Consider the following 27620-nt stretch of genomic DNA (forward strand, 5'->3'; position numbering starts at 1 on the left):
GGGTATATTTTTCATCAATATTACGGCGGTCACACTGGCCATTTAACGGACAGAAGGAAAGGTTTCCGACCCTATATATACATATGTATGTATATACCTGATCTGCATCACTAACCATTTGTTATACTATATACATACATAGCAATTCGTAAAAGAGGAGATGACTGGAACAAAAATCAAAGCATCAAGCTAATAACTCTTCCCATCCAAATCCCCTTGCGAGATCTCTGCTCCGAGTTTGCAGTCACAGCTGACTGCAGCGAAATGATGGGCCATCCCAGCAAACGGCTTCTCGTAAAATAAATTATAATTATATTACTTATTGCTAGTCCCTTATTTGCAAATGGATATGCAATAAATAAATACTTGCCTCCTACTGTATGCATATTCATACATACAGCGTATAACGTTGTGTAGCGGTCGAACGCGTCGTCCAACGTTCTTTATCGTTTTCAACTATTGCACTAGCAGAACACAGCAATTTTTCCCTTTACCGATGGATTACTTCAAAAGTCATGCAACTATTTGTAAAACTGCCAGGAAATCTCATTATCTCCAAGTATCATCAAAGAAATTTTTATTTGACTGGACATTTCAGCTCGAAATAATTGCAACTTTAACCACAAATCGTTTGGCCTAGTGTACAGAAATAAGTCGCTTTCCACCTCCGGCAACTTCGGGTTAATGCTACATACGCAAGAGCCCCTGGCAAAAAAGGCGAGTGGCTGCGGTCCACTACAATTCACAATTAAGATTTGACTACTATGTAAATATGAGCTCAGAATTGTATGCAGTCTTCTGAAACTGAATCGCTCTCGCCGTGATGAGTCATGACTCCATTCCAGATAATTTTGCATCGCCAAATATTTTGCAAATTCCAGTTTCCTATAGTAGAAAACTATATAATTGATAACCATATTACAAATTTTCTTTGAAGCCTTAAGTTACAATACAACAATTATGAGCTAATCTTAATTAACGATTACTTCCATAGTATTTTTTTTTATTACCCTTACGTTCAAAAGTGTTCTTTAATCACAAACCCAATAAAAAAATTAATATGGACATATTTATTCCTGTATCTCTGGGAAATAAAAAGAAATAGGCCTATGTATGTGTTTACATTGTAGTTTTCTTTAACTACTTACAGTTAATTATGTCGTTATGTATGCTGTAATTGTATAAAAAACATGGCTACGGTAAGGTAATATCGTACAGATATAAAATTAAAACAAATTTAATTAATCAAATTATCTAAGAAACGTAAAATATCTTCCCAGGTAAAAAATTGTGGAATAGCTATATACAATACAATACAATCATATTAATAAGTAAACCTGGTCATCATATTGACAATCGTTTAAGCGATGTTTGTTAAAAGTGTTGTACATTTTAAAAGAGCTATGTTGCTTGAGACTTCCATTTTGGAGGGCAACGCCAAAATATTTGTTTTTTAAATCTGATGCTCGTGCTCGAGTTCCGAGTTTGATGAGTACTTGGTAGAGTCTTGAATACATTGGGGTTTTATGGAAGATAGGGGCGATTTCAGAGTGGTTTCTAAGTGCATGCTATTGCGGAAGCTGACCGTGTCCGAGTTGTGATTGTTGTTGTTGCTGATGTAAATGGGGTGGTAAGACGCTGGTAGCATTGTTGACAGGTAGGGATATGGTCATGGTACTTATAGTCTGTGATGACGGTGGCACAAGCTGCGCAGATTGGCTGTGATAGCTGCTTCCGGACGCTCCAACAGGTGGCTGCGGTATCATGTGATGCTGCCCACTCAGCTTAGGCCCGTCCTCGGCCTTCTCCTCCTCGCGCCGCTTAAGACATGCTGCCTTGGGATTCAGATTTCGCTCGCGAACCTGTTGCTCCAGGGTCATAATAACCTCAACAGCCATGTTAAGAATTCCCAACTTAGTTTGTGGCTTATCTGATTTTAGGTGTGTCATACACATTCGACCCAATTCCTTCAACGCCTCATTGATATCTCGAATGCGAATTCTTTCGCGCGCATTGTTGGCCTGACGACGTTCTTTCTCTCGAATCGCCTTAACAGCTGGCTCTGCATCATCATCATCATCCGCCGAAGAGCAGTATCGGCGTGGTCTTTTTGATGATTTTCCACCCTGCGAAAGCTGCTGCAATTGGGTTGCATTTAATGACTCTATAGAGCTTGTTGGCTTTGTATCGGAAACATCTAAGCTGGTTAGGTTCGAGGTGGTGCAAACTGCCGCTATGGTGTTGGTCACAGTGTGTTCCTTTCGCTTTTTTGATTGTTTTGTTCGATCTGTTTTTAAATGCGCCAATCCATCTTCGCCAACTGATTGAACTGATGATCCAGCAGCTCCCATTGACAGAACGTCATGAACAAGTGAATTGGACGTGTTGGTGACAGAAGAGCTTCCACTTCCTGCGGCGGTGACGTTTAAAAGATGCGAAGGGGAATTGGGAACAAATGAAGACATTGCATCTATATTTTCAATCGATGCGTTAACGTTTACGTTTGGTATAGTTTCGGGCTCGCAATGATTGCGCAGTACGTTGAGTGCATCATCCAATCTTTCTTCCATGCGTACTCCTTGAAATACAGAGGCCATTGTATGTAAGCTAGTTACTGGAACCATATCGTTTACGTAACTCGGATTCGTGCCACCATTTAACACTGAATGGCCCCACCCACCTGGAGCAGTGACAGACGATTCGCCAACAGATTGCGTCAATGGGGGTGGTGAATTAACGGGCGTAGAAGGATTTGAACCGAAACTACTAATACTTTGATCAGCTACATTAGCTGGTAAATACATTTGTTGCCGCAATGATGATGCCGAAGAATTACCAGCTCCAGCCACTTTCACATTAACTCCGGCATTTACTCCGCTGAATGTATCTGCACTCTGCACCGCAGGACTGTTTTGCTGACTGTGATGGGAATGTGCATGAGAATGTGGAGTGTGATTGAGCGAATGATGACCATGCGGTCCAGCCGTGGATAACGAACTATGCTGCTGTGCTTGTACTTGTACTTGGCTTTGATTGTGTGCCTGTGCCTGTGGTGAGTTGAATATGGCTGGTGGATGGACAGGTGCTTGTCCGCTGATGCTGGGCAAACTACCGGCATTAGGTCTAAAAGTACTCATCGGCGGAAGAGAAGTTGACACCGGACAATGCATGGCATGACCACTTTCGCTTCCCATATTGATTCCAATACTTGTTCCACTTGACAAACCGTCTGCATTATGCACTTGCTGGTCCAAAGTATGACAAGTCAATGGAACAGTATTTTGATAAGAGCCTTGTCCCATGTAATTATTACCACTGCTCATTTGGGATGGACACCAAGCGCCGCTACTCGTCACAGCTGAATCAAAATACTGATCAACTTGTGTTGTTGTGCTGGGAAAGCGATTGTTTCCCGCATTGGCATCGTGAACTGAGTTAAAATCACTTGGGTACATGCCATTTTCCACTCCAAGGTTTCCGTAAGGCGAGTGGTAACCCCCACCACCTCCACGGTCAGATCCGGCTGTGCCCGTTGGTTGTTTGTTTGCTATTTTATTGAAACAGTTTTGAAACACTTCATACAAGTGCATTGGCTCATCATCACTGGTAGCCATATCTGCACCACAATTCAAGACGGAGATTTGGCAATGGATCTGAAATGAAACAGTTTTTAAGTTATAAATAAATATATTAACTTACTGCTTATTCATACATCTATTACATTGTATATATTTGCTATACTTTTGACAGATCAATCGTTCGTTCATACATTTGTGAGATAATTTGCACGCTGACAACGGCGCTTGAGTAAATATTACAGCCGGTTAAACTATATTTTAGTAGCCCTCGTACAATGCAAGAACTGCAATAAATCACCAACTCTTGAGTTATGAATCAACAGTATTCGTAAAGTCACAGCCTTGTGCTTCATTAATGTTTTAGATCATAACTAACCTTTTCTCAGTCAACATACTACGGATTTCGTTTACCTTCGGATATGGCCATTCGTCTTTACTTATTTTGCGTATATAATGATCTGATCCATATTCTGCAATCTGGTTGTTATGGTTGATATTCTCCACGGAACTGCGTTTTTGGTTTTCTTGCATCTTCAAAATTGTGAATGTGGCAGACTTTCGCCCTTTGTGGAATCCTTTTGAAATCCACTTGTAACAGAAGTCTAAATGCAAAACTTGTTTGCTCTAGCTCGTTAGGTCTCTGAGTACTAGGCGCACAACAGAATGGACAGACGGATGGACATTCCACTTCGACGAACCCAAATCGAATATACCGCTTAACTATTCGAGTTACAGCTATACAATACCAAAATGTTGCATACGCTACCAAAAAGCTGTTCTAAGGCTGTCACAGTAGGCAATTTCAGCTTGCTAAATTAATAATTAACTGAAAAGTCATTCTACATTCACCAACAATTCCTATGACAGGTGTTTTCTTTGGAATCTCTGTGAAATCGAAAACGACATCCGACGCACGAGTGACTTCAGTATACGACAACAAGAAGGAATATACCTGAGGATCTCTTCTTTTATGTCTTAAGGAAGAAAAGAGCATCCCGACTATTATAAATCCAGGCTCGTCTGATCTAGTTCCAAGTGCTAATTATGGTCCCCAACAGGTCATTTCTAAGCACTTAATCACTGGCTGATCTATTAACAAAGTTAAATCTCATTCTCCACCATCGAACAAATAGTTCGCAAGACACTCATATTGAATATTACTTTCTATTGGAGCTGGTACGAGGTTTGTTTATAAACAAAGTGTTGCTTATACATATAGGATCTAAATGCGTCGGAAATGTCAGTCTTAGGGATGGATTTCTTACTGAATGCTCGGCCAACATAGTTATACATGCATAGGACATTCACACTGATGTGAACTTGTGTTATATATTGGTGATCAGCGAAGCAAAGGACGAATGACTGTTGGGAGCCCATTTTCTCTTGAGACTCATAAAAACTAAAAAATAGGCTAAGTACCTATTCAACACATAAAACTGTTAATATTTCATTACTGACAAAAGTCCAATTTCTATTGCGATTGGTGTTTTTAACCCTGGTTTTTATAGTCGCTATACGAATTCCATGAAATGTAAAAGAAGGCCACGCAAAAAAGGAAAATCCTAACAACTGCGAGGCTAGTTTGCTGACAACAGAGATGGGCTGTTGGCTGATTTTAGCTTTCTTCTATAATATTTATAACTTAACTTGGCTAATTGAGTTTACAGTAAGTTTGTATTTGATTGTTAGTAGCATAAGCTGAAGCCATAAAAACATAGATTAGACTCCTGTTCAATTGAGGCAGAACCAGACTAACAATGCAATCAACGGAACACATTCATAAAAGTGTTTCAGATGTATTAGCAGCTGGAATCCCAAGACAAATTTAAAAAAAAACAAGATTTTTCATGTATGTACACATACTTTATAGCCGTCTTATTAAAACAGGATTAACCCAAGAACTCGTACTAAGCTGATCCGCTGCACCTTACACCAAATTAACTGTTAATATTCTTTATTTTATCTACTTTATATAGAGATTCAGTTCTGATACACTATAGCAAAGGAACAATAAAACATTATGTAAATTACTTTTACTGTCAAATCTAAACTTATCCTCGGCAAGGGCTTGCAACTTTTACAAAAATAATTTGCATGCTTATATTAACACATTGTACCATACATACATACATATGTGTGTCCATTCTGAGAACACATATCACATATATACTTACATATGTATGTACATAAATGCAGGTACAAACACATTATATTGCTGACATTCAGCGATATTTCCAAAGGCTCCACCAAGTGTAACTATTGTTTACAAACATACAAGTGTACATACATACATATACATTTATTTACAAATGTATATTTGATTATACCATGAAAATGGTGGTATATCTACGTACATATACATACGTACATGTAAATATTCAGCATTTGGAAAAAAATCCATACAAATATCACTACGTTAACTAATTGATTGACGTTCATAAAATGTACTCACGCTAATATCCTGTTAATTGAATTTGTATACGTATGTTGGGGTTCCTTGTTGCAGTGAGAGTACCGATGTATAGCCACAGCCTATGTGTACGCACATATATGTATGTACATATATATCTGCATATATAAATATAGGTATATATATACAAATATAGGCACATAATATAAATTTCAACTTTTTAAAGATCATAAATCTTTAAGTTTCGATTATATTTTTCAATTACCTTGTGTAAAACAATAATTTTTCGATTCTTTCAGCACAACTAGTCAATATGTAGGTTTGTTATTAAATTAATCTTGAAAACTAACAGTGACGAATTACATAAGAATAGTTTTCTTTAATTTGCACATTTTAAGCATACTTTTTATTTAATAATTTCAAATCGTTATTGACATTTTCAACATATATTTAAAGAATCTTTACTTAGCATTCACCTTGCTGTAGTTTTCGTGTGCTCGGAAACGCCATCTTTGTTCTCTTCGTGCGTCATATGTAGGGTTGCTTTCGTTGTGTCGATAACTGCTGGCAGGAATACTCGATATACACATTATTGCATATTGCATTTCATATAAATTTTAGATTATTATAATGTATGTTTTACAAGTTTTTTTCTCAATGGACTACAGTTATTTTCTAATTTGCTTGTTTTAATTTTTTTATTGTTATAACATGAAATAAGATTGTGCCCGGTGTGCATGCTGTACGGACAAACTGCTCAGTCAGTTGTTTTTTTTAATGGTTTAAGACATTGATAACCTGAAGTCTGTCTGAAGTGAATACCTGAGTCAATACTAAAAGTTATGGAACCAAGAGGCGTGTCAAATAATTTTGGCAGGTGGGCTTTTTACGAATCAAAGAGAAAGATACACACGCAAGAGCATCCTTTTTTTTCCATTTGTTGCCCACCAAGCTCCTCACACTCCTACAAATTCTAGTTTGTGAGCAAGCACCAAAGAGTGTTGCCGTAGAGCATGCCCTTTGCCCACTTTGGTCATACTGGTCACCAAGCGAAATATATGGCTCAATACATTGTCGGCTTGTAACACGACAAGACGCGTAATTTACATTAGGTTATGGGCCCAGATCTTTGAAACATCGGACGTGTATAAAATACATGTTAAACCATATAAAGATTTTATTTTCTAGTGCTGTTAAAAAATATCTTAATTATAATAGCCGCTATTGAGATCATTTGAGGAAGAGGACGTTGGGAAGAACTCCGACGAATCCTTTAAAAACAGTTCCTTCCACATTCTCGTTTGACTGCTGCCTTATCTCCAAAAGGACACTCCACTTTGGTTGGCCATCTCTTTGGAGACTGGAATAGCCATAGCCCTTTTTTCTACATTTCGGGCTACACTAAATGAATAGTTTCATACGAATGAATGATAAATAATATTAAAAAATCAACAAGACGCATAAAAACGTTAAATTATTATTATAAGATATTAACGTAAATTTATGTGAAGATTTCCATTTCAAAATGGGAACGTTTTTTTTCACTCATTACAACTTGTACTTTTAACAAGAAGTGCTCAGTGTGCAGAGGCTGTTAGTGGAACTGTGTAAAATGTATGTTTTGGTATATTTTGGATGAGCAGACGGTATATTCATTTGAAAATACCGTAGTCATAATATTGGTCGCAGGGGTAATAAAAGTTTGCATACGTTTAAAATGGACCCATTAATTGATACAAATAATATAAATTTAAGACGCGATCTTCGCAGAAAAAAGATTTTGGATGACGCTAAAATACGTCTTGAAAAATTAAATGGCAGAGCTGCTTCACGCGAAACGGATTTGTTCGGTAATTGTCTTACAGTTCATTAAAATATATGTAAATACATACATACATATGTATGTGCTAATGTATAAGCGGCTCAAAATACATATTGTCTGTCACCTGCAACTGGACCGACTCAGTCTCTTTACCCGACTAGCTTGGCACCGGTTGAGGCTGAGGTTGCGGGATGGTCATGGTCCCTCCGTCGTGTCAGGAGTGTCAAGCTTATTTGCAGTATTTTTGTTGTATTGGTGATCCTAAGAGTGGGCGGGAAAAGAGCAAAGCCCACATGACCCTGGTCTTGCCTTGTTTAAACCATAATTAATATTAATAAACATTTTTTGTTTTTCAGACAATGAAACACCAACTGTTCTATATTCCGATCCTGAGTGCGAACCAAATATCCAAAGTGGACGTAGTGTTTTTGCGAATGTCGAAACTTCAAATGCCAGCAAACCTTCAAATACCAGTATATCAAATAAGTTAATAAAAAGAAAAGTTCATATATTTGTATCATCTTGCTTGGGACTCTTAATAGCTTTTTACACAAAAGGCAGTGTATTTTTGCCGGTAATTTTTTGTACATCTTTGGAATTAGTCTTTGGCAAATATATAAATCAAAATATGTCTGCACATACCAAGTCATTTTTTCTGCTGTCTTTTGGTACAAACTATGGAAAACAAATTCAGCAGCTCAGCAAAATTTTACAAGTTATTCAATCAATTTTATCTAATCTGGCAGTAACTGTTTGTGTTTTATGTACTGTCAGTTTTTTGTTGTTGACATTTAACGAAAATATTACTGTGAAATAAATTAAAATGGATTACACTTTATAATTTTGTAAAATGAATTGCCAGTTGTTATCGGTCTGTCCAGGTTTCTTTAAGGAAAGGAAATTGGTAGATTACAAGAAAACTTGAAGGGGAAATGGAGTCGGTCCTTTGATCGATGGGTGCTTGTTCCCACACGACCGCATAGGTGTCCAGTTTTGGGTTCACCAGTATCACCCGGCTGTCAAGCAGCCCAAGAATATCCATGCCCCGTGCGGCTGCATAGACAACCCTGAAGGAAGACTTCCGGAGGACCAGCTATCCAATTCCGTCACCATAATTTATATTTGACACTAATAAAGAGATTTGCACTGAGCGGGTGTTTTATTTTTATAGGTGAAGGTGCAATAATCGCAGGTCTATAGAAGTGTAAGTCACTTCCCCCTCTTCCCGGTGGAGGTGGAACGAGGACCTCGTTCTACTCTAGTTGGTGTCGTTTGACGCCTCACAACGTTCTTCCTCGTTGAAGCCTCCATACATATCACATTCTTGTTAGTTAAATGGAAGCACGCAAGCCCATCGCTGAAAAATAAATTGTAAAGAAAAAAAAAACACTATTTTTGTGTTCTATCAAATCTATCTCCAAACCTACCACAAAACACGATGTGATGTTAAGAAAAAAAGGAACATTTGGACTATGAAAAATTATGGTAAGCTTATCAGAAAATTAACGTTTAATTTATCCAATTTTATAATGGTACATAGTGGAATTAGGTTTCTTCTTGAAAGTGTTCATAGTGCTCTTCCTCATAAATTAACTCCTTCCATTGTTCCACAGTATGTTCTCGTTCATCAACGCTATGATCATACGGCTCTGGAGCAGGCTGTAATAGAAAATAATTTCAAAAACATTAAGATCATTTATGTTTGTTTTCAGAAAAATTAGTTTCACGTAAAATTTAATAACTGGTATCTTATCTTTATCTCTATTCGAAGTGCAAAACATTTGAAGCGATTGATCTTTAAAAAGAACCACGCGTCAATGAAGAACCCTAGTCCCATTATAGGAAATCGCACCCCACCATCCCATTATGCCACCCGCGCTATTGTGGTTTCGACTTAAAAGAACTGTTTTCCCCTCGAGGTCATGGCAGTTGTAGCTATAGCCGTCCGGTTCATCCAGGTTGAATTTGTTCACGATAAACACAGCAAACATTTTTATTCCATTAACAATTAATCAATATAAAAAATAAAAATCATTTAAAAATTAAATTGGTTGGTTGGGTTCAGTCTGTTGTGTTTATTCGGTAAATTGTATTAATTTTTCAAAACCATGATACCTTTTGAAGATAATATAAACTTATTAATGTCGAAATAAAATGTATTGGAATTTAAGTTGTATTTTTATTTAAGGGTCTTTAGATATTTAAATACAAGTTGAATAGGTGTATTATTATTCCTATAATAATTTAATATTACATGAAGAAGTTTGTTTGGCTGGAGGTAATATGACTGCCTAACACATGACAAATTCCATCTCTACCGTGTTCTATTATTAGTATTATGTGCTTCATAGTCCATAACTTCTTCGTAAATTAACTCCTTCCATTGCTCCACAGTATGTTCTCTTTCATCAACGCTATGATCATACGGCTCTGGAGCAGGCTGTAACGGAGAAAAACAAAAAATATTACACAAAATTCTGTAAGTATTCAAAATATTATTAAAACTAAGGGTATGGAGGTATGATCAGAATAAATACGTCTCTTACGGAATTCATACGGAGAACTACATATTAGATATATCTATGTGGAGTCAAGTAATCTTTATGGGAAGATGTGTGTTGGGCTTCAAACGACTTATTTTACCCAACAAACCAAACAGGCTTGAAATTTTTTAATGAATTTTAATCTTAATGTATTTTCTTAAGGAGGTATGCTCCTTTCACATAACAGTAGCGTGCGTCGATAGAAAAATGGCAGGTTATGTGGGACACTGCTTCTAATGAAAGGTGGACTAACATAACAGTTCGTGATATCCAGTTAAGGATGGGGTGGAAAAGAGCAGAGGTAAACTTCCATCCCACCCAATTCCTGACGGGCCATGGAGGCTACAGTAAGTAGTCAGGTTCATGCATGAGGACACTCCCGAGTGTTTAAATGGGAGCGAGAATCCGGATAATTTGTTCTACCACTGCACCGCTCAAGAACAGAATTCGTCCAACCACCAGCCACCGGGGCTGATCACCCTCACTTCTAGACTTATAAGAGGAAGTTATGGAAGAATCATGGTTTTCGTGGCGTTAGGAAAAACTCCCACACTTATTTATGGCAATCTACACACAAATGTACATAATGAATCTTTTTTTATGCTTTTTATTCTTGCATAACTGTTTATAAAATGTAGCCCGGAATGTAGCAATTTTGGGGCCATTTCTTCTCCAAACGGATTGCCAGTAGAAATGGAGAGTCCTTTCGGAAATTAAGTCGCAGTCCACCGAGAATGTTGAATCCACTGTTTTCATGCGAATGTTCTCCTTAAAGAAGGCGTCGGAGCTCTTCCCAACGTCTTCCTCCTAAAATAATCCAAATCGCGGCTATTATAATTTAATATACTTTATTATAACACTAGAAAATGTAATGCCTGTTTCTTACCAGGGTCCAAACGCTTCTACATTTAGACTAGTTTGGGTATTTTTTTTTTATTTGTAAACAAACTCGTACCGCAGCCAAAACTTAATAACTCAACTTTGTGCTTATGCAAGCGATAGGTAACTCATGTTAGTGTAATTACGCTATCTAAAACTCTGACCTTATACCTTAAATTCGTTAAAATAAATTAAAATCCCTCAACCTGAAATCTTCATGTTTGTTGGTGAAAGATTCTTAGAATTCTTCTTAGAATTGTGCCGCCCTAATGTAGTTGAGGGAGCTCCCTTGCATTGATCTTGAAAGAGTTTCTTCTTGGCCAATTATGGGCGTTTCTTTTCAGTCTATCCAATCAGTTTGCCATTGATTGATTTAAAACATTTGCCATTTCAAAGATAGTCGCCGTAACTCATTTGACCGGAAAACCCACCTTGGTCTGCTTTGGATTTAACACGGCTTTGAAGCTGTGGAAATCTTTTTTATACCCAAGTGACCATTCAAAATGAAAGCCACTCAGCCATGTGATTGCCTATGCCTTTCATAATTCCTTGCAATTTCATCCTCTTATTAGGCAACACCATATCGTTTAACATTAAGTAGCCCCATAATTTGTTCTGACGACAAGACGGACGGACTATTGATGCTGATCAAGAACACATGGGGGAAACGATTCTTTCAGTGTTACCACCACTGCTCAAACCTCAAATAATTACAATATTTTTTTGTGAATTGGCAAGTGTTTGTGTGTACTTTAATAAATATTTTAATATATATATTTTTTTTAATTCTCAAGTGTTATTTACGAATGGAAACAATTTATTTCAACCCAAATATCCTTTTATCAAATGTTTATTGTTTATTTATTTTTTTTAATATGTTGATTCTTTAGTGAAGATAATTGAAGTTTCAATGAAGTTTATGTCAAGAATATAAGCTAGAGTACTAAATTACTGTGCCAAGAGTAAAAAATGAATTAGTTAAGTGAATTGGAAAAAATTTAATGTTTCCGATCGGCATGGGGTCAGAGGACTTATTAACTAATTATATATTCTTTAGCTTCTTTAAATATATTCTTTAAATCAAAATAAAATATTATTCAAAAGTGAAAGAATTAATACTTACCAAATTTGACGGTGGTAAGGAGCAGAGTCTTCCAAGAAGAGGCAGTATGCGAAAGATGTTCTCCAATAGACGGTACGAAGTTTTCATTTAATATTTTTTTATTTCTGTTTACCACATGCACATTGCCTTTCCGATAAATTGGGACACTTGTTTTTTAAGTGTTCTGTATTCGAGTTCGAGTCATCCTAACTTTTTCTGGCGCCTTTGAAGGGTAAAATGTATTTACTTTTTTGGTGGCGACGAGCATTGTACTTTTTGAAGATTATGTATTGCAGTTCGGATGCTCAAGCTACATAAATTCGCTTTTTTTATAAGTATTAAAGCTAATTTTGGTGATTATTTTTTATAATACTCGACATTCTTCCGGAAACGGGAGTTTAATTCATCGCATCGCATTAATCATTGCACAATTATTTATTTAGTTACTAATTCAAGCTTCATCAGCTTTATTAATTTTGTAAATGTTTCACCATTTAATTTAGTTTGGTTAATCATCTCACTTCACGACAAGAAAATGAGTCGTTAATTAACAACTAACTTATGAACAAATCTATAAACTAGAAGGATTTTAAAGTAAGCAAACAATCACGTTTGTTTAACTGTCTGCAATTCTTCGGTTATAGAAATTTGGAAATGTTGAGAATTAGCTGTCAGAAATTTGCAAAAGCCAGAGCATGTCTTTTGACTGGAGAGAGTAAGGTTGTAGTTTTAACACAATTTTCGTGCTTTCCGCTTTAATTTATGATATACCAAGAATACTTAGAAAACACACACTGTAACACTTTGTTTCACAAGTCTCGAGCATATCTGCAGTGCGACGAAAAACGATCACAGAAATATGTCGCAGGCGACACAAGTTAAGCGATGGCATTTTCCCTATAACCCGACGGCGAAACACTTGAACATGAATTTGAGCACAAAGCATTGTTTCTCACGCTCTCGCTACCAACTTCGTAGAGCGTACATACATATATAAGCTATATAAGCCAGCGCAGATTCATTGAATAAAGAATGGCCTGCCCTAGCAGCGACGAAAGTTTACTACATGCTGAACCTAACTACAGTTTTTTCGTTACCAATAAAAAACAGTACTAAAGACAACACAACTAAATTTGTTCGGGTTTTCAGCTAAATAGAACAAATAGAATAGAAAAAGGACAAACGGACGGACAGGCATGGCTTTATCGACTCATAATCATTGAAGTAAATTACTTTTGGGACTGTGTTATTTTTTACTTCCACTGACTTATTTTCGAAAATTGTAATATGGTTTTTACTCACAGCGTCTACTTCCTCAGCATCGTACCAGACGTTTATATATTCATGTTTCAATGCCTTGTCTACAGATATCCGCTGTTCTGGATCAATTACAAGCATTTTACTAAGGAGATCTCTGGCGTCTGCAGCTTTCCTTCGACTATTTTGATTATTATCATTCGGAAATAGTCCATCAGGAAAGAGTCTATCAAATGAATATCCAGTGTATCTTGGACGATTTTCCACATAATTGCGTACAGTTGGTTGTAACCGTTGCATAAACGACGGAGATGGTGTACCCAATTGTTCTAAAAATAATTAATGAACAAATTATCTTAAATTCAAATAACTGGACAAAATATTTGTTGACCAATAATTACCAATTATTTTATTCCACTGATCTATATGATCTGTTCCAGGAAAGAGTACTCCACCTCTTATCATTTCACCCATAATGCACCCGACGGACCATATATCAACGTTCTCAGTATACCCCATTCCTAAAATGACTTCTGGTGCCCTGTAATAGCGGGTTACTACATATGGAGTCATCATAAATGTAGTTCCTGCTGTGCGAGCTAGCCCAAAGTCTAAAATTTTTAGAGTACAGTCGGCCTTCACAACTATATTGGATGGTTTTAAGTCCTGTGGAAAATATTATTAAGAAATATATTAAAATTAATATGAAATTAATATCCTTTTTTCTTTAAATAGCCGTATGACATGCACTTTCATGTAAAAACCTATTCAAAAATAAGAAAAAGTGATATTTTTTGGAGTATTTTTGTTTTTTTTATGGTCATGTTTTCTTTTACTATTAACTCCTACAAGAGAGATGATACTATTTGATTATATTTAAAAAAAAACACGACAGAAAAGTTTCTCGAGTAACCTGTTTCTGCTTAGCTGTTATTAATCTATGAATTTGTAACCAGCTTTAAATTAAAGTTAAAAAATTATAAATTATGTATTTAAAATACTTTACTCTATGTATAATTCCAGCTGAATGCAAATGTTTAATTCCACATAACATTTGATATAGCAAATATGACATCCTGTCATGATCCAAATCCATTTGAATAACTTGGCAGAGATTAGCATCCATTAGCTCCATGACAAGGTAAACATCTTGAAAATCCTCCAAATTTCGTTGCGGAGTAAACGCATTAAGTAAGCCAATAATCTAATAAGAAAATTAGTTGTTACAGAATTGTATTGCAATTTCTCATGTTGTGTATTTACGTTTTTATGGTTTACAAGCTTCATTAATTTGAATTCTCTGTATGCTCTCTTGGCATGGGTTACATTTTGGAATGGTCGCGATAACTTCTTAATGGCCACGTTTTGCTCAGTAACCGTATCGTAAGCAGCACTAGAAATATTTTAATTTTTTGTACATATTAAAAATATAATTCTATTTTTTAAAGCTCTGAAAAATGCTCCATTAGATGCGTATATCTATTACATCGAAAAATTCACTCAGAAAGCCGAGAAGCATTTCAGAGGCGATGGATAGCCCAAAGAAGACTTGAGGTACCAGCACCGCTCGCCCAATGTCTTTAATCTTCCATTGCAAAGATGGATAAGAAAGGTTATTTAAATCTCTACTGTTTAAATTTAATCAAATCCACTTACCATACTATTCCTTGGGCACCAGATCCTATGGGCCTTAGGTTAATGTAGCGACTATGAATAGTAAAATTAGTATCGCCTACTTCTACGGTATAGTGTTGGTGTTGAACTGCCATTTTATATTTTTATATTAGTCAATATTCCTCAATGACCAAATCAGCCTGAAAAAAATAGCTGGCTTTAATAATATAATAATATTTGTATTACAAAAAATTTAAAAATGTGTGACTGCTTCTTCATTTTAGCTATAAAAATGTTTCGATATGATTCCGATTCTGCAAATCTGATAGATAAGGTCATTCTCTGTAATACCGCCAAGGTCTGTGCTCCCGTCGCGAGGGAACGACAAAAGCACTTTGTGAAAAGTGAAGCTACAAGAAGTTTATGGATTGTGTTGGCCACCTGAGCAGCTCCAAAATCTATAACTTAGATTACAATTTGTTTATTATGGGAAGGAATATCTGGCTGTAAACGTATTTTGCACTGTGTGGCAAGCATTTACTTCCTAAAAACAAAACAAAAACGAGGAGGAACGTTCTGAGATGCGTTTGTACGCGTTACAACTTTTGTAACCGGTACTCAATATGTGGACATACATACATATGTATGTGAGCAAACCTAAAAGAGCTAACCAAAAATTACCAAAGTGAAACTAAAAATAAATTTAATAAAGCTAACTACGGGAAGGGTATGCTATTATTAATTATTTTGGAACAGGGAGGTTCAAACGGTTCATATAAGCTTTAATTCGTTCTACAAAGAGGAAGGAACAGAGGATCAAAGTTTCTAGTGGGTCTAATGGGAATCGTAAAGTTTATTCTGCTCCACAAGTCAGGGCTACCTACGTCCCCCTAGATCAAGTTGTGTATACAAATCAAACAAAGCCTTTTTCAACAAATAGCAATATGGGAGCATAATTGTTTCATACGACGAAATGGTCGCGCTCATTTTTGAGAGCGTCAAAATTTAAAAATAGAATGCGCACCATTATGATTGTATTGATTATGATTGATTTCCTGGTCTGTGAAGAGAGTTGGATACAGTTTGGGCAAAAAAGACTATTTGAAAGACATCGGATGTAGACATACTGTTTTTTTTTTTTGACAAAAGCGTTGATACTTTTAAGCTAATTAAGCTTTTTAAATTTATCATAGCATGTTTGCATTTAGTGTTTATTTTTGTTTCTAACTGTAATAGCCCATGAGCAGCGCCCACTTCCGAAATATTAACACGTGCATGTGTGCTGCAATTGTTGTAAACTTTTCTTTACGACTGGCCATGTTGGTCCATGTTTACTTACATAAGTAAATTCACTTTGGTCCTGCAGAGATTTCATCGATTGACTAAAACATGACAGGGAGAGCATTTGCTCATTTAAGTTTTGGGGTGTCGGTGTTGACGTCGCTGCTGTTGTGGCCAGTTCTCACACTAACATTTTGACTTTAAGGTTTCGAATTGGCCAAGATTAGCGGAAACTATCAATGTTTTACCAACAATAAATGTTTAACTTATCAATCCGTTTAATGTAAAAACTATGTAAATGTATGTACATATGTACATTCCAATTCTATTGTTTGAATTGGATACGAAACATAACAGGAAAAAAATGTGTATATGTGTAAGTGCAGACATAGATACATATGTATGTATGTATGCACAGTAAAAATCAATTGATTTTTTAGCTGAATAATCTTACAATCGTAACTCTTTTGTTTTTGACTTTATGTTATGCTTTATTGATTTAACTAACACTTTAAATAATCTTATGTATGTATAGTCGATGTCCATACGTACTTACATACATACATTTCTTAAAACAAAAAATCGATTAATGTCTTCAAAGCGTTCTTTTGAACCCAATAATAACTGAAGAGTCATTTTGTAAGTATGCATGTACTTACATACATGTGTACATGTACCTACATATATAAACATAAATATATTATAACGCTTATCTTACAAAAAATCAGCTTTTGTACCTTTCGTAAATTCTCATGTTCTAATTTAACAATTTGGATACACATACATACATATGTACATATGTTTTTGCGTTTGCTCACAGATACACAGAATCATAGAACATAAATAAAGATGTACACAAACATTTAGATAACTAAATAGGCAGACTTAAGAGTTAATTGATACTTACCAGCACAAAAATCTTTAAATATTGGTAGAATAACACTTAACTCACACATTTTAAAGTCATTAAATATTTGACTTTTGAGGGATATTTTAATCTTACGGAAATTATAAATCGATTTATTGGTATGATGTAATAAATTTATACCGGCACTGCTCTTTTTTACACCACCGTTAAATTATGCATTGATAAAATTGTATCAAACTGAAAACTTGCATTAGCCCTATGAATATGTTTTTTTTATTTAAATTCTCGATATATTTTTTTATCGGTGTGACCAGATCTTAAAACAACTAATGTGAAAATTTATTTTTCCACGTTCCCACGTTTAACATGGAAGACTATTTCTGCTCATGGAGGAAGCGAAAACATGGGCCAAAGAATAACTTAAATTTAGTTAGGGACAGCTGTAATATCCAGTGTTGCTGCTGATCGGCACTGACTTAGCTCTAATTGCGTATACTCTTTTCGCTAGTGTGGCAAAATAAGTATATTATCGTTTTTAATGGACTTTCACCTTAATAATTGTAGTTACTTTTTTTGTTGCTTTTACGAACTTTTATGTTCTGGCGAGCTTTCGCTGGCATTCTCGGCTTAGACAGCTCTGCTCTCAGCTCGGTTAAGTTCTTGAGTTGTTTGCCGACTTAAGAGGCGTTCTATTGGACATTTTTTTTGAATGGATGCATGCTGATCTCTAACAATTTTTCAATCATGTCCCAGACCCCAGTAATGGCTTTTCCATGCGAATGCTAGTCTGCCTGCGGATCGCGGTGTTTTTTGCGGATCCTTATATTAAAAATCGGAATTCAGAAGCAGGCTATTTAACAAAAACTATATCACTGTCTTCATATGTTTTAGATGACGGTATGCAATATCGATGGCAGCGTTTATGCCAAATGAAGCATGCATTCGAGAGACATTAGTACAGCGTATTTTTCGCTTCTTCAGCAGCGGAGCAAGTGGCGGGTTTCGTCTCCAATTATAATGCCACATTTAAGAGAATTATTCCAGAAAAAAAGTAACCATCAGCATTGGGGATAAAAACCATTGAGCAAGTTTCGACACGCACTGTCAAACAGTACTTCGAGAAGAGCAGCCAATAATACCTAGAGGACCCACTTCCCTGCATGTTCAGATGACATTGGTGGCGACCCCAACGCCAGTGCCAATGGATGTAGTCTTAAAACTCGAATGAAGAACTCAGTAATGCAACAAGATTTATACTTTAAACTTTATTTAAATTTCTCCTATTAATTGTATATTGATTTAGCACAATTTGATTGATATTGACGTTTAAAGAATTTTCATTTATACTTTAGTCGTTCAGTGTAGTGTCCATTAGTTTGTTGTGAAGTCTCATCTCTTGTAAGTTTCGAAACTATATTGTAGAAGAGCGGAAAGTATTGTATACCAAGGAATACAATTAATAAATAAAACCCTATTAAAATAGTTAGGAAAATATCAAAAATCGCTGGTTTAACCCTGTAAACATTCAGTTTCACATCATTTTCGTTGTAGAACATAAAATCAGGATCTCGACTATCAGCTTTATCATATATGACTTTAACATTGTTAAGATACTTTTCAAAAGCATCTTTAACATCATTGTTATGCAACACTGATTTGATTCCAAAATATGGCAAGATATTTTCTTCTTTTATGGCCTGAAAATTAAAACACAAATTGAGAAATATTTATTAAATACCATAAACTAGTTCGAAAGTGGGAAAAACTTACAAATTGACCATCAAAAATACTGGACGTTGGTTCCATTTTGTATATGAAACTAGCCAGGGCTTCTGCAATTATTCTTGAAGCTTTAAGCGTGTGTTCTAAGATACGTGTTTCGTCATCCTTGAATATTGTTGTTCGGGATGGGCTTCTATGACTTTTCAGTGAAGATAAGGTAAAAGAAGGATAACGTTTTATGCTGAATCGCTCGTGCTCCCACGCAAGTTTTGTATCGGCTAAATTGATCTTCTTGTGGACACCTTCCACTGTTATGTTATATGAAAATTTCTCTGCCGATGATTTAAGTAACTTGAAAAAGTGGCTTATTGACGTTTTTTCCTTGGGTGGTTTAGAGACATGCATATAAATAGCCATATCTGGATTGGACGATATACTTTCTATGATGGTATCCAAGCACAGCACAAATTCGACATTCTGTATAAATATAAACAATTTAAAAAATTTTAAATGGGAAATAATGTTCTATTTTATGTCTTTAGAGAGTAATATAATTGTTCTGCATCCTTATGCCTTTTCTTCTCTCTCTCTCTACATATCTTCACATTTTCCTCTCTGTCTCTCCCTAGTTTATCTCTCGCTTTCATATATGTATAATCAATAAAGTTTTATAATATATTACCTGCAGAGCGGAATTATCGTCTATTTCAAGCCATTTCTTTGATCCTTGGAAATTTAGAAGGAGTCCGGTATCCGAAATCAAGAAAAGCAGACGGTAGTTTGGTGCCATTTTTGTTGTCGAATGCAGCTTACTTAACAGTTCTACAAGCGCCAGTAAGACTGTTACATCAGAATTAACAGGATACTCCTGAAAATAAAAGAAGCAAATAAACAAATAATTTACATAGTTTTTAATCAGATACAAAAAATCAAAACATAATACTTACATTAAATACACCAAATGTTTTGAGAGTTGCCGTTATTAATATAACTGGTAATTTTTGTCCATCGACAGCGTTCTCATTGGGCTTTAAAAGTAATTGATTCGGTGCCAACTCGCCGTAGATGATAGGTATTTTGCTGTTTTTGTTCGCTACGTTGCTAGCACCACCTACAGTTGCATGATATCCATTGGCTGAAACTGACGTAATCAATTGTGCAACCGATGTTTGATTTTGGCTAAAAGCTTTTAAAGTTGTATGAGTGATGTCGTCAATTATTTTTTCCAAATTTATATTAAATGGGGCGAAATAAATTGGCACAGTCCCAGTATGTGCGAGCATTTCTTGCTCTAAAATAGTTATGTGCTCTTTGACCTCAACGTCCAATTCCAAAATATTCGGCGGCAACATAACAATAAGGCCTCCTGCACCTTGGCGTATTTTGTCAAAATCATTAACCGACAAATTAATTAATCTATAATATAAAATAAATAAAAATAAGTGTTATTATAAAAATAACTATTATTATTTAAATCAAATAATTTTATTAGTATGAGGGCGGGCGGGCCTACCAAATAAAAGAAGGAGGAACGTTGTGAGCCGCGCTGGAACGCGTTACAACTTTAATACCTGAACCCGTCTGTCGTTGTCATTAATTTTCAGACCAAACACCTAATCCTTTAGTATGTACGTACTGTGAGTACCGTGGACTTACCGTGTAAGAACACAATGTCTTGAAGTATTCCAGGAATACAATGATCTCGCTTCTAAGGATATTGAAGATACCCGGCTACCTAAAATATATAAATGAATATATATTTATTTAAAACAAAGTTGCATATTTATTAAAGGCCTTCACAATATATAATAGCCTAATATATCACCAAGCTATAGGTGTTCAACCCAGGGTGATGCGGGTGTACAAATAATATGTGTGCCAACTGTATTTAGATATGAAAATCCAAATATGTACATATGTTCATACATCAATTAAAGTAAACAATAAATATCGGCCACGTGGTTTTGATAAACAGTTCGTAATAAATTACCGAATTACGACCTAAACGATCTTAGATTAACCTATGCAAATAAAATAGAAAATACATAGAAATTGTACAAACCAAAATGTTGCCCATTGACGTCGAATTTGGACATGGACATAACTTCGAATTCGCTTGCCATTACAGGTGAACAACATATGAGCGCCGGTAGAGCTATTAGAAGAATATAAGGTATGCCGCTTCTGAACATGTCAGAAAAAGTATCTGGTTCGTTTAACATATTATTCTCTTATTAATTGAACTAATTGATTAAATTAATGTAATATTTTATTTGGGGAACTTGGGACCGGTGCAGTGTTACCGCGGATTTATATATAAAATATACCGTCCGGCCATCATAAATATACCGAAATATTTATTACCTCTTTCAAAAATACCGTGCCCCCACTGTTATGTGTGTTGGTGTTGCTAGCAAAACGTGCAATATGGTTTTCCAGCGGCCGACTATGACCTGCACGGCATGCCGTATGGTTACAATGTTGCTGAGCTGTTTTGTTTTGTTTACTTTGGCCCAGTACGCTAATACAGATGCGCTAAGTTTTAGTTTCTTTGTGGTACCTATCTGCCAATGGTTTCTGCACACTGAAAACATCCAGCGGAACAGTGGGAGTTTTCGAAATATGCGAAACACCGAAACACTGGTACCATCAACCATGAAAAACCCGGTGATGATTTACAATTTGGTGCGTCCGAATATGTCCTAACACGATATTTCCGAAGGAAGCAAAGCTAATTTTTCTGTAATTTTTGGGTTTTTTTTTTAAATATCCCGTACTTCAAGAGTTTATTGTTCAGCTCCGCAGCAGTTTCCGCCAGCTTTTTGTTACCATTACCTGTGGTTGCAATGCGCGCAAGTACTACAATTTTATTTAATATGATGTAAATATTACTAAGTTTTTTTTAGAATTATGCATAGGACGATCTGTTTATTGCACTGATAAATATATATAGGTTAATTAATTTATTGCACAACAGTTTTAACAATAAACTCGTCTTAATTACTACTCCGCTTTGGTTTTGGTAAAGGGTTCCAATCTAAATTTGATGAAGTTGGTGATGACTCTCGGTACTGTCCAAATGTTTTGAATATTTTTGTTTTATAAAAGTTATTATTTTGAGGCTTTGATAATATTTCGTCGGTATTAGAAGTGAAGATTGCTACATTTTTTGGTTCCGTCTCTCTTTGACTATTTAATTCATTTGCCACAAAATATTTGTTTTCATCACATTGATATAAAGATGATTTACTTGGTTTTGTACCTTTGGCTGCACTTTCATTTAAAAGCTGTTGATTACGATTTATAGATTCAATAGTTTTACTAAGTGATTTTCGCAGGCTCAATGGGTTTGAGTTGTTATTTTTTAAGGTAGAAGTCTGTCTAATATTGTAAAAATCTTTTCTATAATATGATACAGGTTCATTCAACTCAAGCTTTGGAAGGTCATAGCTTTCTTCTAAATTCTTAGAGTTTTGATTTTGTTTCCATGTGTTCGATTTGCCATATTGGTATTTTATAGGGTGGTTATGTGCTAGTCCATTTGAATACAGATTATCTTCACCATTTTGTTTAATGTTTACAGAACTTATTGAAGGTTTGGTGTTTTTAACATCCAAATCTTCTGTAGTTAAAGCATTTTCATTAATATATTCCGTACAATTCAATGTTCCATGTTCATTTATATTAAGATTATCCCCACATTTTCGTACATCGTTTGTAGTATCTTTTGATTTTTTGGTCCTTCGAACATCCAAAACTTGGGTAGTTAAAGCATTTTCTTTAATACTTTCAGTATAATGCAATGTTCCACGTTCATTTGAATTCATATTATCTTCAGATTTATTTTCATTGTTTATGGTCCTTATTGAATGTCTGGTATTTTGAGCATCCAAATCCTTTGTTGTTAAAACATTTTCCGTACAATTCGATGATCCATATTCATTTGAATTAAGATTATCTTCACATCTTTTTTCATTGCTTATAATCGTTTTTGAATGTTCTGTATTTCGAACATCCAATTCTTCTATATTTAAAGGATTTTCTTTAATATTTTTCGTACAATTTACTGTTTCACGTGAATTTATTGTCTTGGGCTGGTTATTGGCTGTTAATGTATCGCCATCTAACCCAGGCACTCGATCGTTATTATTTGACAATTCAAGTTTCCCACTTACGACATTGTCTATGGTATTTCGATTATCTGTTGTGGTGTCTGTGACGGGATTCAACCTATCAAGGCTCTCCGATGCTGGGAGATCCACTGATTGACTTTGTGTATTTTCTTTAATCGGATATTTTTCTTCCGTTTCTGGTCGATCATAATTTATCGGAGGTTCGCATCTCTCACTAACAAACAGTTCTATTTCATTAGCAAGTGATTTAATATCACGGGCTCCGTCATTATTGACTGAAACGTCAAGTTCTTTTTTCAAATTACAGTCATTTTGCTAAAATAAAAAAATAATAAAGAAATTTTCTTAACATATGTTTATTAAAGTAAATGTAATCTTTCTTACCAAGTGTGAGGGTGGCTGTGGAGCTCTACTTTTTTTCCGATACCTTTTATTCCTTATTGGAATGTTGAAATCTGTTTTGACTTCGTCTTCAAACGGATTCAAACTTGTTAAACTAGACTGCGATGATCTGAAAAGGAATTTAACAACCAAGTCCATTAGTCAATAAGTCCACCAGCCGAAAACAAAGTTTTGTGATTATATGTTATGATAATAGCTGTCGCGTTTTTTTAAAATCTTAAAAAAAAATTATGCAATAGAAAAAATATCATAATTCTTTAAAATTATATTAAATTCACAGAACACCTATACAAAAAATCGATTCTGATCGTCGGAACCACTAAAAGTGAATGACATAGTCAAGAGTCGTGCGTGTGAAATGACATGGCGGATGCTAATTTTTGCGAAAGAAACACACACAAAGGCCTCCGTTTGTCATCATATATGCTGGAAAACATCAACAAACAAAGAGAAGTGCTTGGGTTAAGCCGGTATGGCAGTTGCTGCCAACCTACTTAACATGAGTTTGCGGATCAATTTTAAAGTTCATATTTTATGGGTGGTGGGTAGATAGCAATGCAAAGCATTAGTGGGCGGAAAATAATGATTTCTTTAGTAAAAGTGAAAGTCCTAGGGCTCGAACAAATGAGATCCGGGGGTCTGAAGTGTCGACCCATCGCCATAGGCCCCACATTTTTATATGATTTCGGTCGGCAGATTGCAGTTGTTATACAGTTGGAAATATGAAAATGTCATTGACAGCCTTGGAGCAGCAGCAAAAAAAATTGCAATTACAAATGGGATGTTGATTTTAAAAATAGGACTTCACATATATGTATGTATTTAGATATATACATATAATATACATATAACATATATTTTATATATGTATATAATGTACATATATAAAATTTCTCTTATTACCTTGTCAGCTTCTTCGGCAATGAATTTCCAGAAAACTGAGTCGTTCTTCGGTAATCTTCATTTCGATTAAAAAACAAATCAGACTAAATGAAAAAAATAACGTTAAAAATAGGTTTAATCAAACTAACAACATTTTTTACATTTCTTGGTATATCGATATGCTGCAAAGACCTTCTATCAAATTCGTCGCAGAAGCCCTTTAAATTTCGAGCACTACCATCCAAATCGTTATTATTAACATTTCTCCGCAACATCGGTGGGCTTTCGGATGTTTTATTTATGCCCAATGTGGATGATTTTTTTGGGGAAAACGAATAAGAAGACCTACAAATAAAGAACGAGCACTTGAGTGAGTCAGTTAAGTATTATATAGGCATTGTAATGCCATATGAATCTATTTTACATGAGTTTGAGTCTGCCACGTGTAAAGCAGCTGTGGACAAAATGCCAGATCTGTCCCCAAAAGAACATGTACATATGTCTATTAGCCACATGGTTTTTCAATACACCGCCCTACTATACCTTGAAGGGAGGAGAGATGTCGGGCCTAATAAATTATCTTTGTCCCTAAAAAAAAGTGATGCTAACTGCAAAAGGTTCATAGAAACCGGCAAAGGTAGTGGGGACTCGTGGATAGTTGAACGTGCATAGTCAGGCAGGGCTTAAACATTTCATTCAAGAAAAAAAAAAAAAAAAAGGTCCTTAATATATTCTTACCATATGTTTCTCAAATTTCCAATTGAAAAGCTCCTTCCTCTATTTTTCCCCTCTTTGCTAAAATTCCAAAATCGCAGACGTTTGTGATTTTCATTTTCATAAAAAGGATTTAAGCTTTCGGGATAGTTATATATTGATATTTCACTCGTGTTTCGTCGATTCCAATTCATCGCAAGTCAGTTTGTGGCATTAATAGGAATAAACTGAAAATAAATATTATCATGATAAGAGACAAATTTATTAAATGCTGCATTCCAGTCTGCTCGTTCTTCATTCGTTCAGATGATGCCAAACATTTGATTAGAGCGTGGAAATAGCTAGTAGAGCTTAAGGAGCTATTCTTAAGCGATATTCAGCAGCCGTATTTGAGGCTTGTATAGCGATTTGCGTATCATGCATTTAGGTGGCTTCTGTTAAGGCTGCTAAACCATAACTTCGCCGGGGCGTTAAATCCTCTCTTCTTGGATCTAAAATTTGTTCAACTAGATTGTTTCCTCTTCCAGATAACCCTGCCTTCGAGCAATAAAAAGGAACATTGCATGCAGTCGCATTTATTCTAGTGTTTTACGCGCAAACATATGTACATATGTATGTACACTAGCAGCAGCAGCCTGGGGTACGCATACCGCAGAGTCAACGGTGACGTTTCGCTTGTATGAATTGGCACATCTACCATGGTTAGTGGAATGTTTTAACTATAATCCTGTGCATGCTAAAAATTTGACAAATTTAGTACAAAGCAAGACACTTTGCTGTCGTTTATCGCTTTGTTTTATCGTTTTTCTTATCGCTTTACTGTCTTGTGAAAGGGCTTCTTCATAACAATAATAATCGACTTTGGAATAATTTTCTGGGGAGGCTCTTTCGCCGTATACTTAATATTTTCAGCATTTCATAGTATTTAAAAAAAAAAAATGTATTTCATTTAAACAAAAAGTGTTGTCGATTCATCCAAGTTTTACCATTACATATGTATACTATGGCTAATATTCACTTAGCATGCACAAACAAACATTTGTACATAAATAATTGTGTATGCATGTGTATAAATGTTTATATCATGTGTAGCTGAACGTCAGCTATCTTGAGCAATTACGTCACATTATTGTTGGATTGTTGACCAAAGCATGTGCCTTGCTAATATTAAGCCTGTAAATGAATACATACATATGTACATATGTATATGTATGTATTAGGCGTTAGTCATTATTACTTTCCTACACATCCATACATATATGTATTACATATGCATTATAAATCATTTTGTTCATATTTTCATACATACATATGTACATACATATGTATGTACATATGTACATATTTACACCTTTTTGTTTCGTACATTCCTGAGTTCACGGTATACATACATATGTACATACAAATGTACATGTACATATTGATCTACAGGTATTTTATTATACATATGTAAATATGTATGTATATTGTATTTTCAATAATTTTAAGTCATTTCTGGGTTCATAAACACAAACATTTTTTATTCTTAGTCCCATAGAGTAACGTACATATGTATGTATGTACATACATATTGTTTTTTGAGATGAACTCTACCCGTTTGTCTAGCCTTTACCTTATTCGCGATACTCACACACCGAGTTGTATTTTAAGACTGAATAAAGTATTTGTTGATGCGAGGCATACTCATTTTTATTTATAGGTTAAAGACTTCTAAAATCTAGAGGGCTTATTCTAATTCAAATGAGTACGTGTAAATTATACAAATTAATGTACGTATGTATGTACATACATAGATGCATGAGAAGGTAAAGGTATACGAAGGATAGTGGTCCAGAATTACTTCCAGCTGTCGAATACAGGGTACATATGTAAGTACATACAATTACATAAGTACATACACATGTACAAGCAGCCCGCGGCGTCTTCGCTCGCCAATATTTATACCCAGTACTCGAAGATTAAATAGGGTAAGTGGTTTTTGTGCTAGAAAGTGAAAGTGTCAAAATCACTTTAATTTTTCTTGGATCGTTTCCTTGATTATATTTTCTTTCTGGATAATAATCTATTGCTATGGTCTACTATTGAAACAAAATTGTATAGGACGCCCTATCAAAGTGTTGGTTTCTTTATTTGTGCATCATTAAAACTTAATATAAATACATCTAAAATATAAATATATGTGGTTATAATTATAAAACTAAAATTATCAATAATCTTATTCATCAAATCCAAGGGCATCTTCTGCGTTGGGAGGCACGAAAGCGCCGTTAAATGTTTCATCAAGTCGATCTTCAATACCCATACTCGACGCAATTCCATATATTAAACGCATCAACACAAGTCTAACAAAGCCTGGGGGGCTTATGTCATCTCCTTTTCTAAATGAGAGCTGCTTCGGATTTTCATCAAAGAT

The 27620-nt window shown here is 35.3% G+C and overlaps 5 protein-coding genes across 11 annotated transcripts; 1 reads left to right on the forward strand and 4 right to left on the reverse strand.

Moving 5' to 3' along the window:
• Window positions 1–864: 864 nt before the first annotated feature.
• LOC117900784 (protein daughterless) lies at window positions 865–6511 on the reverse strand. Its single transcript, XM_034811265.1, has 3 exons — window positions 6254–6511; window positions 6031–6146; window positions 865–3653 (listed from the first exon to the last, which is right to left on the reverse strand). The coding sequence occupies exon 3, from the start codon at window positions 3612–3614 to the stop codon at window positions 1569–1571; it is 2046 nt and encodes a 681-aa protein (XP_034667156.1). The 5' UTR covers window positions 3615–3653; window positions 6031–6146; window positions 6254–6511; the 3' UTR covers window positions 865–1568.
• A 1149-nt stretch (window positions 6512–7660) lies between these two features.
• LOC117900395 lies at window positions 7661–8648 on the forward strand. Its single transcript, XM_034810749.1, has 2 exons — window positions 7661–7838; window positions 8167–8648. Exons 1-2 carry the CDS (start codon window positions 7706–7708, stop codon window positions 8625–8627), a joined length of 594 nt encoding a protein of 197 aa, XP_034666640.1. The 5' UTR covers window positions 7661–7705; the 3' UTR covers window positions 8628–8648.
• Window positions 8649–9290: 642 nt separating this feature from the next.
• On the reverse strand, window positions 9291–26529 carry LOC117901584 (stress-activated protein kinase JNK). 3 transcript variants are annotated; one of them, XM_034812393.1, is made up of 7 exons: window positions 26508–26529; window positions 15248–15369; window positions 14855–14984; window positions 14598–14795; window positions 13993–14257; window positions 13637–13920; window positions 9291–9469 (listed from the first exon to the last, which is right to left on the reverse strand). In XM_034812393.1, the coding sequence occupies exons 1-7, from the start codon at window positions 26508–26510 to the stop codon at window positions 9356–9358; spliced, it is 1116 nt and encodes a 371-aa protein (XP_034668284.1). In that variant the 5' UTR covers window positions 26511–26529; the 3' UTR covers window positions 9291–9355. The 3 variants fall into 3 exon arrangements, with proteins under 3 accessions (XP_034668284.1, XP_034668282.1, XP_034668283.1); XM_034812391.1 differs by lacking the exon at window positions 9291–9469 and adding an exon at window positions 10074–10250; XM_034812392.1 differs by lacking the exons at window positions 9291–9469; window positions 26508–26529 and adding exons at window positions 10074–10250; window positions 17394–17590 and having other exon boundaries at window positions 15248–15405.
• On the reverse strand, window positions 18601–21368 carry LOC117901582 (nicalin). The gene is made up of 6 exons (XM_034812388.1): window positions 21139–21368; window positions 20733–20811; window positions 20024–20492; window positions 19759–19944; window positions 19125–19553; window positions 18601–19051 (listed from the first exon to the last, which is right to left on the reverse strand). Exons 1-6 carry the CDS (start codon window positions 21296–21298, stop codon window positions 18692–18694), a joined length of 1683 nt encoding a protein of 560 aa, XP_034668279.1. The 5' UTR covers window positions 21299–21368; the 3' UTR covers window positions 18601–18691.
• Window positions 22019–26941, reverse strand: LOC117901581 (putative uncharacterized protein DDB_G0282133). 5 transcript variants are annotated; one of them, XM_034812386.1, is made up of 6 exons: window positions 26838–26941; window positions 25232–25434; window positions 24655–24838; window positions 24515–24597; window positions 23594–23720; window positions 22019–23524 (listed from the first exon to the last, which is right to left on the reverse strand). In XM_034812386.1, the coding sequence occupies exons 2-6, from the start codon at window positions 25399–25401 to the stop codon at window positions 22073–22075; spliced, it is 2016 nt and encodes a 671-aa protein (XP_034668277.1). In that variant the 5' UTR covers window positions 25402–25434; window positions 26838–26941; the 3' UTR covers window positions 22019–22072. The 5 variants fall into 5 exon arrangements, with proteins under 5 accessions (XP_034668277.1, XP_034668274.1, XP_034668275.1 ...); XM_034812383.1 differs by having other exon boundaries at window positions 26801–26930; XM_034812384.1 differs by having other exon boundaries at window positions 26820–26929.
• Window positions 26942–27620: the final 679 nt, after the last annotated feature.

This window comes from Drosophila subobscura, chromosome U (genome assembly GCF_008121235.1).
Source record: "Drosophila subobscura isolate 14011-0131.10 chromosome U, UCBerk_Dsub_1.0, whole genome shotgun sequence".
In the NCBI taxonomy this organism is placed as follows: Eukaryota; Metazoa; Arthropoda; class Insecta; order Diptera; family Drosophilidae; genus Drosophila; species Drosophila subobscura.